At 53.9% G+C, this 17,513-nt stretch overlaps 2 protein-coding genes and 1 long non-coding RNA gene across 4 annotated transcripts; all 3 read left to right on the top strand.

Annotated features, from left to right (window-relative positions):
• The first annotated feature begins 78 nt into the window (after window positions 1-78).
• Window positions 79-553, top strand: PRM3 (protamine 3). Its single transcript, XM_077141799.1, has one exon. The coding sequence runs from the start codon at window positions 83-85 to the stop codon at window positions 464-466; it is 384 nt and encodes a 127-aa protein (XP_076997914.1). The 5' UTR covers window positions 79-82; the 3' UTR covers window positions 467-553.
• Window positions 554-2,423: 1,870 nt separating this feature from the next.
• Window positions 2,424-4,740, top strand: LOC143667508 (uncharacterized). 2 transcript variants are annotated; one of them, XR_013168075.1, is made up of 3 exons: window positions 2,772-2,786; window positions 2,997-3,749; window positions 4,552-4,740. It is a non-coding gene; the product is annotated as an uncharacterized LOC143667508 (long non-coding RNA). The 2 variants fall into 2 exon arrangements; XR_013168074.1 differs by having other exon boundaries at window positions 2,424-3,749.
• Window positions 4,741-15,585: 10,845 nt separating this feature from the next.
• SOCS1 (suppressor of cytokine signaling 1) lies at window positions 15,586-16,952 on the top strand. The gene has a single exon (XM_077141797.1). The coding sequence runs from the start codon at window positions 15,883-15,885 to the stop codon at window positions 16,519-16,521; it is 639 nt and encodes a 212-aa protein (XP_076997912.1). The 5' UTR covers window positions 15,586-15,882; the 3' UTR covers window positions 16,522-16,952.
• The last annotated feature ends 561 nt before the right edge of the window (window positions 16,953-17,513 follow it).

A 17,513-nucleotide genomic window follows, 5' to 3' on the forward strand; every position in this document is an offset into this window, starting at 1 on the left:
GGGGCTGAGGTGCGTTGTCAGACCTGGCCCAGACTCAGGGACCTGAGTGAGATGGGGCAGGAGGGACTCCAGGAGCCCCTTTATGATGTCAGCACCCTGCCTCCCACTTCGGGGCCCTCACATCCCAGCAGCCACCTCCCCTCCTGGCCCAGAGGCAGCCAGAGCAGCGATGGGTTCACGCTGTGCCAAACTTGGCACAGGCCACGGCCGGAGCCACGAGTCTTCCATGAAGAAGCTTGTGGCCTGTGTGAGTCAGGACACCTTCTCCCTATCGTCAGAGGGTGAGGAGGAGGAGAAGGAAGCAGAGGAGGAGAAGGAGGAAGAGGAAGAAGAAGGGGAGGAGGAGGAGGAGGAGCTGCCGGTGCAGGGCAAGCTGCTGCTGATGGAGACAGAGCGGCAGGAAGAGGGCACTGAAGAGAGCCCTGCAGACCAGCCAAGTCCCAAGCCCAAGTCATCGCACTCCTGACCTCAGGATGGCCGACGGAGGCATGCCTGCCTGTTTCAGCGAGAAGAACTTTCAGAAAAGAGTCAATAAAGTCTCCAAGGAACTCTTCCTTCTTCTCTCTGGTCTCTCCCCACCCTATCCCTTCTGGTACATTACATGTGTGCCTATGCATGTGGGCATCCTGGCTGGAGGTCAGGAGTCAGTGACCCTGTCCCTTATATTGGCAGTAACTTTTCAGCAGCCCTCCCTGGTGTTAGAGCATAGAAAACCTGGTAGCTTGCATGGGAAGGCTGCTGGGGCCAGGGCCGTCTGCAGGCAGGGGGCCTCCTCTCTGAGTCTGGGAAGATGCAGACCAAGGACCTCCAGAGGCATGGTGTTCTCCACGCCCCTCACAGCAAAACCCGTTTTGCTACTCTAACCATGGACACCTTAAAGAACACTCACTTGGGGGCTGAACAAACTGGGACGAACATCTCTCTTGTGCTGGACCTTGTATCAGTCCCCCTGGACCCACCAATTTCTACACTCAGCAAACGTCAGGTGGGCTGCTGCTGAGTGCCAGGCACCAAGGCCCCCACAGCAAATTAATAAAACACTGGCTCTGTCTCGAGGCATGGCTCATGGAAACAGCAGAGGCAGGTGTGTGGTGGGTATGGCTGCATCTACAGGCGGGTAAGGTGAGGTGGGAGGCACAGTAGAAGTCAGTTCTCCCAGGAGAGACTCAGAATGGCTGCATGGAAACAGGGTCACTGCAGGTGAAATTAGTTAAGATGAGTCAAACTAGAGTACGGTGGACCCTTAATCCCCTATGATGGTGTCCGTGTATGAAAAGAGGTGCAGAGATAGCAGGGAAGTGCCTCTGTGATGACGGAGGTAGAGACTGAAGTGCTGCAGCCAAGGAGCACTAAAGATCGCCAGTGACCACCAGAAAGTGTAAGAGGCCAGGAAGAGTCTCCCCTGCAGGCTTCACGGGAATCTGGCCACGATGACATCTTCAGCCCTGGTCTCCAGAACTGGGAGGCAATAAATATTTCTGTTTTAAGCTCTCCAGTTTGTGGTATTTTGTTATGGCAGCCCCAGGAACTTGAGATAGAAAGGGTCTCCCCAGAGTGGCCCACCACCCTCCCCAAACCAGACCCCACTGAGCCCATACACAAGCCCGGACCATGAGAACAGAGCTGCCGGTGGCTCTGCTCTGCCTAGAGACACTCTCAGTGAGCCACGGGCCCCATGTGAGGTTGTGGGATGATTTGAATCCTGGCTTCTACAGTGACTAGCAGAGGGCCTCTGGGCAGGAGACTCCACCTCTGAACTCATCCCTATCCCATAAAATGCCATGACTGGACCTACCTCGCAGGGTGTATTTGCTTCCTAGGGGTACAGTAACATCTTACCACAGACTGGGTGCCTCAAAATGACATGAATGTATGATCTCTTGTTCTGGAAGCCAGAAGTGCAAAGGCAAGGTGCCAACAGGGCCCTGCTCCCACTGAAGGCTCTAGAGGGACATCTCTACTAGCCTCTTCCAGTTTCTGGTGGCCCCAGGCTTTCCTCGGCTTGTGACTGCAGCATGCCAATCTCTGCCTGCATCTTCAAATCATCTTCTCCTCTCTTCCCTGTGTCTTGCCCCTGGATGTCTCTTATAAAGACACTTGTCAGCAGATTTAGGGCCCCTCAGATAATCTAGGATCATCTCTTCTTGAGGTGCTTGGCTGAATTATATTTCCTTTCCCAATAAGGTCCTAACTTGCAGGTACTGGGGGTTGGAACATGGATATATCTTTTGGAGGCCACCATTCAGCCTACTGCTCAGAGTTATGTGAGGCCCAGGGTGCCTAGGATATGAGGGCAATTATCACTGTGCACCTTTTGACACAGTAATTAAGAAAGAAACTGTAATAAAGGCAGATCATGGCAAATGCTCACAACCAGAGGCGAAGCTGGGAGCCTGCAGGGGAGGAAAGGTGGAGACTGAGGGAGTCTCATGGGCGTGAGGGTGGGGGCTGGGCCCTAGGGTATCCACCACAACATGGGGAAGGGCAGGCAGCTGTGAAGCTGATAGGAGATGAGGTAGGGCCTCACACACAAGCACAGACTTGGGTTTTCTGCCCGAGGTGCCTGAGTGTCTGAGCAGGGGACAGCAATTAGAACCACCTGGCCAGAAGGGAGGAGAGTAAACCTAGGGAGTGAGACCTCTTCCCCTTCTAAGGTCTCCTGTGACCTGATAGGCATCTCAGGCTCAGGAGAACACCAGGAGGGCAGGAGTGATGGCCCCTTGTCAGCTAAGGAAACAGCCTTGGAAACCAGAATGTTCTACTCAAGATCATCAGTGCCAACCAGGGTTTGAATCTCTCTCCTGACTTTCAATCTCACTGGGGAGCTAGGCTTTCTGGGACAGGCCTGCGGGCTGCTGGGGTTGGGGTGTGTTCCTGGCATCCATGCTGCTTGGATGGAATAACAAAGAGCTGAGGATGCCAGGAGAGGATGTTCACTGGGCTTGTACTGTGTGCCAGCCCTGTGCTAACTGCTTGACACTGGTTCTCTAATGCAGTTCTTTCCACATCCCTGTGACCTGGGTACTGTTGCTGTCTCCAATCTACAAAGATGGGGAAGTCGGGACTTGGAGTAGGGAAGGCCCAGGTCTGACCAGGAGAAAGGAGCAGATTGGGAAGTGGACCCCACTCAAGCTAGGCTTGGGCCTGGCTCTTTACTGATAGATGGGACTGCCCCAGAGCAACTCTGAAAGCTGCCCCGCTCTAGGGGTATGGGTAAGGGATAGGGGGCTTTGTCCCATCAGGTCACAGCTGTTGACTCTCCGTGTGCCATCACAATTGGCCCAGACTATATAACCAGGGGCTACCAGACCTGCTGGGAGAGGAGGAGGAGGAGGAGGCCTCTGCCTCTCCAAGTGTGGCCTTTCCCATGGACACCAAGATGCAGAGCCGTCCCATCACCCATGCCCAGAACCACAGGAGCTCTTGGCACCACAACCACAACTGCAGGCAGTGCTGTGGCCACCACCGCCACAGCTGCAGCCGGAGCTCCAGCCAGGGCCCTGCCAGCCACCGCAGTCTGCCCAGCCACCGCAGTCCAACCAACCACCGCTGCCCACCCATCCACCACAGGCAGAGCCCAAGCTCCAACCTGTCACCAAGGCACCACAAGCAATACTGCAAGCACTCCTCCATGCAGCCTGCCACCCATTACTGCACCTCTCCCAAGAAGAGAAAGATCTTGAGAGGAATGGTGAAAAGGAAGGTCAAGAGGAACCAGCAGGTGCACAAAACAAAGAGGCAGAGTTCAGGTACCTTTAAACAGCAGGTCACAGAGGAACCACAGGCAAGGGTAATGGAGTAGAAGCAATGGTTGGCTGGTTGGAATATATGATTCCTTGATGGTTCTGTGGGTTTGGTTAACTGGGAGGATAGGATGGACAGATGGTACATTAGCTAGATAGAAGGTATGGATGGATAGATGAACAGTTGGATGACTGGGTGGATAAATGATTTATTCGGTTGGTTAGATGGACAGATAAATTGATAGAAGGGTTTGATGGTTGCCTGCATGGATAGATAGATGGAGAGAAGATGCATTGGTTGAAAAGTTGGACGTGTGAAGAGCTGGATGGATGACTGAATTGGATTGATACATTAGTTGACTAGGCAACTGATTGGTTGGGGAGATGGTTGACTGATTTACATGGATATGGTTATAAGAACATGGCTGGACATGTAGTTGGATAGTTGGATGTATGAATTTCGTGTGGATGGCTGGCTTGAGAGGACTGATTATGTAATGACTGGCTATATCAGATTAGTGGCTGGATAGCTGGATAGTTAGCTGGATGATGAATTGATACTGGATGGGTAAAATAAAGTAATTGAAATGTAAGAGTTTGGACTGGATGGAAAAATAGGTGCTTATTTGATAGACTGGATGGGCAGCCAGGATATATGTCTGAAAGAAGGAACTGAATTTTAAATTGGGTGATGATGAACTCATGGATATGTAGATGGAGTGTCAAGCACTCTAAAACCCAATGGAGAGGGTTAAATGACTTCAAGCACTCAGCTATTAAAGGACCCTTTTCCATTTCTATCCCTTAGGGCGGAAAAGCAACTGATAAAATGGCACCCCCTGGACCTGTTCCCGTATCAGTTTCAGCCAAATGAGATGCCACAACCCATGGAATGCCAGGGAAAGCCAGAAGGAAGAAGTCAATCGTATTAACAGGAACATGTTACTATGGTGATTTCTATGCAACATTGATTAAAGCTTGTACACTGGAAGACTAACCTTCCCTGAGTCAACATTTTGATTTCACTAATAAAGGTCTCACATGTGTTTTGGGGCCTCTTCTGGAAGCACAGGGAGCAAAGAGGTCACATGGGGAATACACACATACATGCCTTATGGTGGGACCTCATGAAAGTTTATGGGGTTAGTGCCAGCACAAGGGCAGAAATGAAGGGGAGGGGTAGATGGTAAAGCCAGGAAGCCTCTGCACACACAATGTCCTAAAGCCCACACCACGTTCATGGGGTCCACATGCCATTCTCGAGTCAAGGAAGGAAAGGGGTGAGGAATGCGTTTTGTAGTTCAGAGCAGGACCCTGCATTTGAGTCCTGAGTTACTGTGTGACCTTGAGCTGGTGGTCAAACTCTCTGAACCTTGCTTTAGTAAGTGAACCTTTACTGAGGGGCCGAGTATGTGCCAGCAGTTGTGCTAGGCTCTGGGTACACAAACATAATTAGGACACATAAGGCCCTGCCGTCACGGAGCCTGCAGGCCAGAGAAAGATGTAAGCATGAGGCTTTCTGATCATGATAAAGGAGCAGAGTGATGCCACAAAGCAACTCCAGGTGGGGAGGTCAGGGAAGTCCCTGGTGGAGAGCTGAGGGATAAATGTCACAGGTTGAAGGAAAAGCACATGCAAAAGCCCCAAGGAAGGAACTTCAGGTATTCCAGAGAGCTGGCACAGGAAACAGAGGCCAGATGCTGGGGAGGGCCCAAACCACGTGGGGGTTTGGAGGCCAAGGGAGGGAGCAGGGACATCATGCTGGGTGTGATGAGATGCCACAGGGGGGTCTTCAATGAGATGTTATAGGGGGGTCTTTACTGGAGCAATGATATGGTCAGGTGTGTTACAGATGGTGCTGGCTCCTGTGTGGAAATGAGTGGAAGGGGCAGAGGGAGGGTTAGGAGGAGCAGTTAGCAGGCTGTGGCCAGAAGGAATGGGTGGCCCGGCCCAGCGGTTGGCACTGGGGAGCATCAGAACAGATGCATCTGGCCAAAGGGAGCAAATTGCTCCCAAGAATATGTCCTAGAACGTGTCTTCCTCATTCCTCCTCCATTTACTGGGCGCCCCTTGTAGAGGCATTAGGCAAACATCCAGGAAGGAAGGCAAAGATGTCTAAATAAGCTTCCAAGTGAGTCAGGAGACAGACATGGACATGAATTACTCTAGAATTTGAGAAAAATCCTGTTTGTGCACCTGTAAACCAGGGTCCTCTTGCTGGGTGACTGGGAGGGTTCCATGAGGTAACACGTATGAGGTGTCACCCAGCCCCAGCACTGTGCACATAGATGCTCTGAGCCTTTGCTATAAAGCACTAGTTGTGTTTGTGTGTGTGTGTAAGAGGTAAAAGGATTAGGAAACAGTCAAAGTCCCAGGTAAATCAGCTTGATCTTCAAACCTTACCAGCCTTGCCTTTACAGCCAGCCTCAAGTTGGCCCTGGCTCCTGCACACCTCGGCCTGGGGCACAATGGACTAGTGGGGTCTTCTCTCTGATGGGGCAACAACTCCCCTGCAGAGGGTTCAGTGGCCCAAGTGGGTGGGAGCACCTCCAGAGCCCCCAGCATGTGGTCACCATCCTTTTGTCTTTCATTTGGCATTTGGGCTGCAGGAATGGAGTGGAACAGGTAGAAAGGGGAATTGGGGAAGGAGCAGAGACAAGGGAATGGGACTATGGCAGAGGGGAAAGCATCGAAGAACCTGCTCAGGAAAAAGGCTTACAAGAAACGTGGGTTTGGTAAGACTCCCTGCTCAGCTGAGCCCTCTGGGCAGTAGTGTGGAGGGGAAGGCCCTCTTTTAGATCTCAGCTGTGTGACCCTGGGCAAGCTGCTTCCCTGCTCTGTGTGCTACTCCCACCTGTAACATGGGAGGAAAACAGCACCTCCCTTGAGGGGTGACTTTGGGACTTTGAGATAAGGCACATGCAAGGATCCAGAAGAGGGCCTGTCAGACTCTAGGAACCCTTATGAGAGGGCGTGGGGAATGGAATGGCCCAAGCAGGGTAGGGATTGGGGAAAATACCATTTATTGAGCACCTCCTTTGTGCCAGGTGCTTTGACAGAAATATTTTCACTGAACACCCAGACCCTGTGGAGGCTTTATAACATTCCCATTTTACAGACAAAGAAGCTAAGACTCAGAGGTCACATGGCTTGACAAGGTCTCCTAGGGACGGGTCTATGATGAGAGATTCATACTTGGTCCCAAACCTCCCGGTCCTCTATTAAAAACATAAGGCCACATTCTGCCACGGTAGTCACTTGCAGCTCAGCACACAAAGGAGTTTGGGGAGGTTTTCTGGGGAGCATGCTTTGTGAGAGGAGGTAGAGATGGAGGGTCTAAGGATAAGGATGAGGGCTTCAAGCCTCACTCACAAAGGACCTCCCTACTCCCCGAGCAGTGTCCTTTTATAAGACATTCACTGCAGGCAGGAGAGTTTCTCCTGTTTTGCCAAGAGAGGAAGTGAGCTGGGAATGAGACAGCCTGGGTCACATGTGGCTTATGGGTCCATTCTCAACCCCATACTTTCCTGAAACCAGGACTCAGAGAAAAGGGGCGTGACGACGTGCAGATACCCAAGCAAGAGCCATGCAAATCCACTCTGACACAGAGATTCACATCTATATGAGGACTCTCAAATACACACACACACACACACACACACACACACACTCCTATGCACATGGAGGCTCTCACCACCTCCTCTCCTACACAAGCTATACACACAAAAACACACACAAAGGCACTCACCTGCCCTCTCACAGACAGATGCATGATGACAAGAGGTAAAAAACCAAACCACAGATTCATTCTCTCACTTGCTTGGTTTGGGGTGGGGCAGCAGTAGGCTGGGGACAGGCCTTGGGAACTGGAAACCCAAGTTCAGGAAACAGAGATGCATTGGATAAGTTCAGCCACAGAGAGCGTAAGGATTCCAAGGTGTAATCTCTTGCCTCTCCAGTTGAGAGATTTAATTTAAGTGGGATAGTGAGGTGAAGCAAGGTCTGGGAGATATTCTAAAACAGACTGGTTTCTGGGGGGGTGCCGCTCACCCACCCGGGGGCTGTCACTCTTGCAGGCCTCAGTGGACACCAGAGGTAGGTTCCTACCCAGAAGTAGGATTGGGGGCACAGACCTGGGGTTGAGACACCCCATGAAGGTAGAACAGGAAAAAATACCTCAAACTCTGCAACCACGCAGAGCCAGTCCAAAATGCCAGCTTTCCCATTCCCTCGCTGCAGAGCCCTGAGCCTCTCTCTCAACCTCTCTGAGCCTCATGTGCAAAATAGAAAGAGGCCCATCTCACCCTCTGTGGAGACGACCAAGGGGCCATGCTGTTCTTGATGCCTGGTATACAGTAAGAGCTCCATAAGTATTTGTTGACTAACTGAAAGGAGCAAGTATCAAAACAATGAGACACCACTTACATACCCATTGAATGGGCAAAAATGGAAAATATTTGATAATAAGGACCTTGACAAGGGCACAGGGGATGTAATTTATTGGACGCTGCCACCAGGGGGGTAAACACACATGGGTGTGTTGGCAGGCAACTGGGAGCGTCCATTACAATCTAAAATGCACAAACTATTTCACTTGTGTGTGCAAAGAGGTTATATGGGGAGGTTCAGGGCCATCTTGTTTACAGGAGACAAAAACAGGAAACCTATGTGTCCATCAATTGGGATGGCTAAATAAACATACAAGGTTCACAGGGAGAAATATCATGCAGACCTTAAAAAGAATGGGGTTGATCTATATGGGCTAACAAAGACAGATGGCCAGGACGTGCCGTGCGGCGAAAAGGGCAAGATGCAGAAAGATTTTCCTACATAAACTAGCATTATAGATTTACATGTAAAAATACTTACTGTATGCAAAGTCTTGTAAAAAGGTCTGGAAGGACACAGATTGAGCTGGTGGTGCCTGGGGTTACCTATGGGGAGGAGAAATACTTCAATTATTTTAGATGAGAAAATGAAAAATTAAATTAAAAAAATAAAGGGAAAAAGTCTCAGGGAAAGCAGCTCCTAGGTGCTCACAGTTTTGTTGACTTTGAAAAGAGATAGCACAGGACTGCTGATTCTGAATTCTGCGAATGCAAAGCGTCTATCTTCCTTCAGGCGCCAATGCTATCAGCTCCCTTCTGGGCTTGCTGACCCGGGCAGGGCGACCCAGAAGGCTGTGAGCGGACAGTCTCAGCACCCTGGGGCAGGGAGAGGACAAGGCAAGCCCACCGCCTTCCTCCAGCCAAGCCTCCTCCCATCAGCATTAGGGCAACACTCTGGGCCTCCCCTGCTCACTGGCCTTCAGTCTCATGTTCTACTCCTCACTTGTTGCTGAGATTCTTGGCTCCAGCCTTTGCTTGTTCCCTGCTGTCTGCCAATAGGGCTTCTCTCCCCTCAGCCAAATCCCACTTGCTCTTTAAAACTCCAGTCAAACCCCTCCTTCCAGCCTGCTCGGGGCCCTGCAGTCTTGGTCAGGTGCGTCAGCTTGCACACATGGACACAGGGCATCCCATGCCACAGCACACAGGTCACAGTGCGGTGTCTGTGTGCCCTGAAACAAGATGCTGTCTCGCTCAGAGAGAACAGGGCTACACGTAGCTTTTCGTTATGGTGGCACAGGGTCCGTCCCTCTCATCAGCTTTATGACGGTCAGGGGTCATGGAGGAGAGGCATCACCTTGTTCCCAGTATCTAGAGTTTTACAGCTTGTGTAAATTCTCTTTCCTGTGTCAACTGCCAAAAGTAACTACTGTTGCTTCTTGCTATGAGCTGCTGCCACCTAACTTGCCACTTATGAGATGGGGTGGGCTGGGGGGACTCAGACTGGCTTATTAGAATAGAGTGTAAAAAGGCTCCTGAGGGATTTACTGATGAAAAAGCCAGCACTGGGCCTGCCTTGCTTGGGCTGTGCAAGAATTCTTTGGGCTTCCAGGATCAAGTTCCTTTGCCTGAAGCCACAGAGCTGGTGGGGCTAGGGATGGGGAGCAGAGGCTGAGGGACCCAGGTGGGTCTGGACTTTACAACCAGGGCTCTCAGGAATCCACTTGTCCTGCCCCTCCTATGTTGGGGTTGTTAATAAGAGCACCTGCTTACAAAAAGTAGGTTAAGGATAAATTTAGCTATGTCACATAATCTCTTGATTTAACCTCTCCTTTCTTTACCTGTCACCTGGGGATAATGGGCCTGCCTCCCTGGGACTGCTGAGCATCAGCCACTGGCCTGGCAACCCTTTGGAGTCCAGCTACTGGCTCACATCATCACTCCCTGGTCTTTCAGCCTCCTCTTCCCAGAGCAGAGATCCTCCTTGGGCCTGAGTGCCCCCAACTCTGCACCTCCCCAGCAAAACACAGAAAGACTCAGTTGATGTCAGAAGGGGTTGGGACCAGGTGCCACCCTGCACAACAAAGCAACCCTCCAGGCAGGGGATTCCAAGCTGGGTTCTGCCAAGTCCCAGTATTCTCCAAGAAACCTTGGCTTAGTACCACCCACCCCAAGCCCTGCTTTCCTCGTGCAGCAAAAGGCGACAAATTATTTCTGCTTCACAGAACCAAGGGAAAGATTAAACAAGATCATTTACAGAAAACACCACCTGGCCCACAGCAGGACCTCCACACATGTTGATCCCTTTTCTGGGATCTCCCCAGGAGTGAGGCTGACACCAGAGCTCAGCCCTTGGGTTCCCCAAATAGTGCTCTTTCTTACACAGCATGGGCATCCCAGCTCTCCTGCAGGTCTCTGTGCCCATTAGGGGCCTAGCATGGTGACTCCCTGGGGAGACAGGGGCAGTTCTGAGGTCTCTGCTGCGGCTAAAGCAGCAACTGTCTGGAAGGTTGGCAGCCAAAGAGCTCTTTACATGCCCAATCACATCCTGTCTCCTCAGCTTAAGGGCTATTAAAAGCCAAACTCCTCCCACCATGCAACAGATCCTGCCTGATCAGGCCCCTGCCAACCCCCATGCTTCACCCCTCTATTCACCCCTCTGCTGTCTATACCAACTACAACCACCCCCCACCCCACCCCCCATCCTGATTCCTGAGCATGCAAATCCACTCCACCATACGTGCCTTCGCACTTGCACTGGCTATTCTGACTACCCAGGGGTCCTCTTCAGCCTGCTTTGACAAAGGCTGTCCCTCCCAGCTTTGGGCCTCAACTCCAATGTCCTCACCTCCAAAGGCTCTCCCCAATTGCCTCATCTAAAGCACGCCCCACCCACATCTAATCACTCTCCTTCTCCCCTCATTCTCTCCATGATCTGAAATGACTGATGAATTCACTGTCTGTCACTCCGAGGCCTGCTTGAAGACTCCTGAGGGTAAGAGGCACTCAGTAAATACCTGCTGACTCAGTGCTGAAGGAGTGAATTAGATATATCATTACCCCCATCTTATAGATGGAGACACTGAGGGACAGAGGATCTAAGCTGCTTAATCCAGGCCACACACTTACTAAGTAATAGAGATTCAAACCCAGCCTGGCTGACCAGAGTTATATTCTAAAGCCCCCCAGCTCAGGACTTCTCTGGCATACGGATGCCCCTGGAAACCTCAACAGTCCCATGTGTGAGAAGAAAAGGAGAGTAGTTTCAGGATTATGAGCCTGACCTGGGGCTGCTTTTCCCAGCAGATATGGTTAGAGTTGGAAAGAGAAACCAAAGAAACCAAGCTCTGTGAGACAGGATCCTGGTTACCCTGACCTGGCTGGACCCTTCACTTCTGGGAGAAGCACCATCTGGCATGTCTAGCTGTGACCTGGCAAGCTGGGGACATAGCACTGTCCCCCTGGGACAAGAAGTCACTTGTGCCATATGCTTACTCTGGGCCCGGACCTTTGATTTGGATTTTGCAGGCAACATTGCTCAGTAAGGTATAAAACCCCAAGAGCCCATTTTGCAGAAGGAACTCCTGAGGCCCAAAGAAGGCAAGATGTTTGCCCAAGGACACAAGCAGCAGACCTAGAGCAGGACCTGGCTCAGACTCACTGGGCTCCTACAGGATCCCACTTTGCCCTCCTTTGTGTTATCTTAGCATCCTCCCCTCCAGGGAGAACAGCCCAGAAGGCAGATGTTTGTCAATCAGCATGTTTCTTTTTCCCTTCTGGCATCTGGATTTGGTTTCGTTTTGAACTCAGGATTTCAAAAAATGAAACCAAATTTATTGTAGTAACTGTCACAGCCAGCAGTAAGGAGAACCCACGTGCACCCAGTGACCTCTGCCTGACTCACCACGGCTTTCAAAACCAGGACCTGGCTAGGGTGGGGGCTGAGGCCAGGCCCACAGGACAGGAGAGGAAACTGAGGCTCAGAGGGCCCCAAACCGCAAGGAGCGTGCCGGAGGCTGGAACACAGAGACCTGGATCTTCCCCAAGCTTATAAATGGGAGGGAACTTGGCAGACCTGCACCCCACTTCCTCCCCAGGCCAGCTCATAACTAGGGTACCTGAAGTGGGTGTCTCTGATTTCTTCGGCATCTACTGCTTTTCCAGGAGATAAATTAGGATGGGGGACCGCTAGGATTAGGGGTAGAAGGAGAAGTGACAAAAAGTCACTCGTCCACAAAGTAGACAGGTTCAAAGGTGTTGAGGTTTGAAATCCAGGACATGAATCTCAGCTCTGCCCCTTTCTGAGTTGTTGTCCCTGGGCAAATGACTCGCCCTCTGAACCTCAGTTTCCCTGTGTGTAAAATGGGTGGATTGGATTGTTATGCCAATTCAATGGTGTAAGGACTGTAAAACATCTAGCAAACAGTCAGCTTAGCCTAGTAAATTACAGGTATCAGGAAATGAAGAAATGAAGGAGGGAGATCCATGGAATGGGTGGGAGTGAGGGCAGCAAGGGGGAGGCCAAGAGGAGGCAACCCCTGTCCTAGGGGGAGAAGGATGACTCTCCCAAATAGCCATCGAGGCCACCAAGGGATGAGGGAGGCGGGGCAGGCAGTGTTCAGGAGCCATCAGCTATTTATAGACTTTCCTCTTACCAGAAGCTTGCAAAGGAGACAGGGTGGCTGGGAGACAAGTTAGTAGGAGCCAGTCTTGCCTGGCCGCCTCCTCTGCTCCTGGACCATCCAACCCCCAGGTCCGGGATGTAAGGAGGTACTGCACACCAATATCCAGAGGCCTGGTTTACTTCCCCAAGAAACTCTCCTACTCCTCCTCTACTCTGACCTTCTTGGGCCTGTGCTCCTTGGGTGAGGCTCTGAAAATGGGCACAAGGTAAGAAACCACATGCAGCAGCTTCGAGGAGAGCAGCAGCCAGAGCTGCAGGAGACACCTACTGAATGCTTACCATACCCCAGGCACTGTTCCCACTACTTGACCCAGCCACTTGCTGAATCCTCACCACAAGGCTATGTATGAGGGAGGCTATTAGCAGCCTCATTTCACAAGTGAAGAAACCAAGGCAGAGAGCGGGTAACTACCTGGCCAAGATCACATGGCTAGCAAATTGCAGAGCTGGAACTGGAACCCAGGTAGTCTGGCTCCAGAGTTGAGCTTTTAACCACTACTTTGTGTTTTGCACATCACTCACATATGCAAAGACTAACTTCCCACAACACGTGCAGACGGAGACACCCCACGTCCACGTGGAGATGCCCATGCTGACACACCCACACAAAGGATCCTGGGTCTCATCCCACCCTTTCTCTTCTGCTTTTATCATGGAACAAATGCACCCCCGATGACACATGTGACCCTGATGCCAACCACTCTCACCCCTTGCACACTCCCAGGGGCCCAGTCAGCAGCTCTAGAATGACAACAGCACCGTATCTGCTCTCACCCCTTGCACACTGATGCATGCACATGCATGCACAGCCACATCAGTGACTTCTCTCAGCCCCTGCTGCACATGAATCAGGAGCCAATGGGGTTCCAAGCAAGGCTGGTTCATGGCCATCCCCTGGGGTGCAGGAGGAAAAGCAGGGGGCCTGGAAGCATTCTGGAGCCAGGGAGGGAAGGAGGCAGACGGGCTTAAAGGAGAGGAGCAGTGGCTGCAGCGGGAAAGCCGTCTGTAGAGGGCAGTGTGTGCCAGCCTCAGCCTGCTGTCTGCGGTGAGACCCCAAGGGACACTGAGATTCCCCACTCGGCCAGCCCCAACCCTCATTTGTTCTTTAATTCGAAAATACGGGTACCAGTCAGGCACCTACTCCGTGGCTCAGGTCCGTTGCAGGAGCCCCCACCCGCTTCCACCGCCAACGGGATCGCCAAGTCACACACACACAAATTACAACCGTGAGGAGAGTCTTCCAAAAGACGGGGGCGGGGCGCAGGGAGAAAACCTATCCCTAGGAGGCGGGACTTCTCACCAGGCCCCTACTAGCCCTAGCCCCAGGGCGATGAGGGGAGAGACTCCTTCGAGCAATGGGGCGGGGGGTTTCTAAGGCAAGGGTGTCGAGGGGACATCCAGCGTGAACTTGAACTCAGTTATTTGCAGTGGTGGAAGGGAGGGTTTTAAACTGCTAGAGAATTCGCAGTCGTATTTCGGAATCATCACATCTAAGAAAGCACGATTTTTTCAATGGGCTCCAAAGTCTTGTTGTGCTCCGGAGCTGCCCAGCTGCTCCCCTTCCCAAAATGAAAACAGCGCTGGCTTGAGCTGAGTCCGGAGCTCCGGACTCTGCCCGCCACTGCGAAGCCCAGCCTTCCCCCGGGCCTCTGTTTCCCCAGCAGCCCAGCAGCAGAAGAGCAGGGAAGGAGGGCCGAGGCCGCGGGGTGTTTGGCCCCGCCCGGTTTCCGAGGAACTCGCGCCCGCTGAGGCCCGCAGTCAGGGCGCCCCTCCTGCGTAGCCGAAAGGTTCCTCCGAAAGCTGCGGTCAGGCCCCGCCGCTTCCTGGGAAGCCCAAGCCAAATCCAGGGGCAGCGGTCGGCCTGGAAGGGACGGGGGCGACCGCCCGAGACCCCGGAGGGGAGGGCGACGCAGGCAGTCCCGAGGGGTGCGGGCCGCGACCCGGGGACATTGAGATGAGGGTCTTCAGGGCTTAGGGTCTGCGGCGGGCAAAACCGAAGCTGGGAGGTGGGCTAGAGGTGGGGTGGGATGCCAGGGTCGGGGGGCCCTCCTGGGTCTTCTGGAGGGGTCTGGCTTGAGGGGAGCAGAAGGTAGGGATCTGCCCGACATGGGGGCTGAGACACCTGCAGGGGGAGGGAGGTGCCTCGGGACCACTTCGGGGAACATTACAGGGCCGGTCTCCAAAGTCAGGGACTGAGGGTACTGGAAGCAAAACAGGGGTGCCAAATCTGAAGGGAGCGTCCGAAAAGAGGCCGGAAACTTCTCTGGGCGGGACCAGAGATCCCTGACGGAGAAGTCCTAGGACCCGTGCGAGGGCAAACCTTCACTCAGCGAAGAACAGCCGCGGAAAAAGAAACCGAAAGTGGCGCGGAAGACGAGGCATGGAAGGGGCGGTACCAGGGGGGCGGGGCTTCTAGCAGCGGCTGGGTCCCGCCCCCGCGAGGCTCAGTTAAAAGGCTCCGACAAGCGCTCCGCTCCCAGCAGAGCGAGCTGCGGCCGCGGCAGCGCACGGCTCGCGGCCCCGGAGTATGCGCGAAAGCCGCCCCGGACCCCCCCGCTGCCCCGCCTGCGGCGCCCCGCGCCCCGCCGCCAGGTGAGCCAAGCACTGGGCAAGGGAGACGGGAAGGGAGAAACGGACAGGCGGGAGAGCGGCTGGCCGCGGAGGTGGCGGCTGAAGCTGCGGGCCGCTTCTCCAGAGCTCCACCCAGGCCGTCCCCTCCGCGCGGGGTCCCCGCAGCGCGGCTCCTCTGCCTTTGCCGAAATTCCCCAAGAGAGGCGCCGATCCCCGCCCTGGCCAGCAGGCGGCGGCCGAGAGCCAAGCGGCCGGAGTCACGGCAGGCTTCGGGCAACTCTCCACGCCCCCCGCCCTCGCTGGGCCCCCGCCCGCCTGGAAGTGCTCCGTGGACAGGGATGCCCATTTTCCACATGGGGCCACTGAGCCTCAAGGGGGTCGCGCAGACTTGGAATCTGCGCCCTCGCCCCCTTGGGGTCCGTTCCACCCCTCGCCAGTTACCTCGCGGCCCCACACCTGCTCTGCCCCACGGCCGCCCTCGCACTCACTGCCTCTGTCTTCCTCACCAGCGCACCCCCGGACGCTATGGCCCACCCCTCCGGCAGGCTCTGCGTATAGGATGGTAGCACACAACCAAGTGGCAGCCGACAATGCAATCTCCACGGCATCAGAGCCCCGACGGCGGCCAGAATCTTCCTCCTCTTCTTCTTCGCCCGCGGCCCCGGCGCGCCCACGGCCCAGCCCGGCAGCCCCGGTCCCAGCCCTGGCCCCCGGTGACACGCACTTCCGTACTTTCCGCTCGCACGCCGAGTACCGGCGCATCACGCGCGCCAGCGCGCTCCTCGACGCCTGCGGCTTCTATTGGGGGCCTCTGAGTGTGCACGGGGCGCACGAGCGGCTGCGCACCGAGCCCGTGGGCACTTTCCTTGTGCGCGACAGCCGCCAACGGAACTGCTTCTTCGCCCTCAGCGTGAAGATGGCCTCAGGCCCCACGAGCATCCGCGTACACTTCCAGGCCGGCCGCTTCCACCTGGACGGCAGCCGCGAGAGCTTCGACTGCCTCTTCGAGCTGCTGGAGCACTACGTGGCAGCGCCGCGCCGCATGCTGGGGGCCCCGCTGCGCCAGCGCCGCGTGCGGCCACTGCAGGAGCTGTGCCGCCAGCGCATTGTGGCCACCGTGGGCCGCGAGAACCTGGCGCGCATCCCCCTCAACCCGGTCCTCCGCGACTACTTGAGCTCCTTCCCCTTCCAGATCTGACTGGTCGCGCCCGCCGCATTAACTGGGACCTATTGTTACTATTATTTTCTATTATTAATTATTATTAATTGCCTGGAGCCACATGGGTGTCCTCCCCGCCTGGGCTGAAGGGAGCGGGAGTGGGGAGGGAGGCGCCACCCGCTCTCGGCTGGAGGTGAGGCTGCTGCCCCCTTTCCACCTCTTGGTGGGGGCGCTCCCCCTCCTGGTGCTCCTTCTGGGTCCCCCTGGTTGACGTAGCAGCTTAAACTGCGGCCGGGGGCCAGGACCTGAACTCGCACCTCCTACCTCTTCATGTTTACATATACCCAGTATCTTTGCACAAACCAGGGGTTGGGGGAGGCTCTCTGGCTTGATTTTTCTGCTGTGCAGAATCCTCTATTTTATTATATTTTTTACAACCAGTTTAGGTAATAAACTTGATTATAAATTTTTTTTTTTAAGAAAAATGTTTTCTAGAGCGTTTGCTTTGGCCAAAGGGCCTCCTTGGCTCTGAGGGGGTATAGGGCGGCGATGGGCCACAGGAGGAGTGGGGTGAGTGTTTGCCTCTGAGCCCTGCTGGGTTCCACTCACGACCCTCGAGGAGAGAGGTCCCGTGAAAGGGCAGCTCATTTTGAACATTTATCTTCTGCCACGCCCTCCTCCCCATTTCACAGAAGGGAAAAGTGAGGCCCCAGCAAGTTTGTATGTGGCCATTTCTCTGTCCAAGAAGGTACCGGGGCATTTTTGGCTGCCCACCAAGATCTGTTTAAAATGAATGGCAGAGAGGAAACATCTTTCCTTCTATGACTACAACAACTTCCAGGAGGAGGGTGAGGGTAGAGGCTTGATGAGCATTTGGAAAGAAGAGTGGCACATTTTGCAGCTCCACATCAAGGGAGACATTTTAGATGGGATAGGGATGCAGGTCTGGGTCTGACTTCCTTCTTCTCATACTGTTCCCTCTTGTGTGCTTTCTGATGAATACAAAACATGGAGCCCTGTGGTCTGTGGTG

This window comes from Tamandua tetradactyla, chromosome 23 (genome assembly GCF_023851605.1).
Source record: "Tamandua tetradactyla isolate mTamTet1 chromosome 23, mTamTet1.pri, whole genome shotgun sequence".
Classification (NCBI taxonomy): Eukaryota; Metazoa; Chordata; class Mammalia; order Pilosa; family Myrmecophagidae; genus Tamandua; species Tamandua tetradactyla.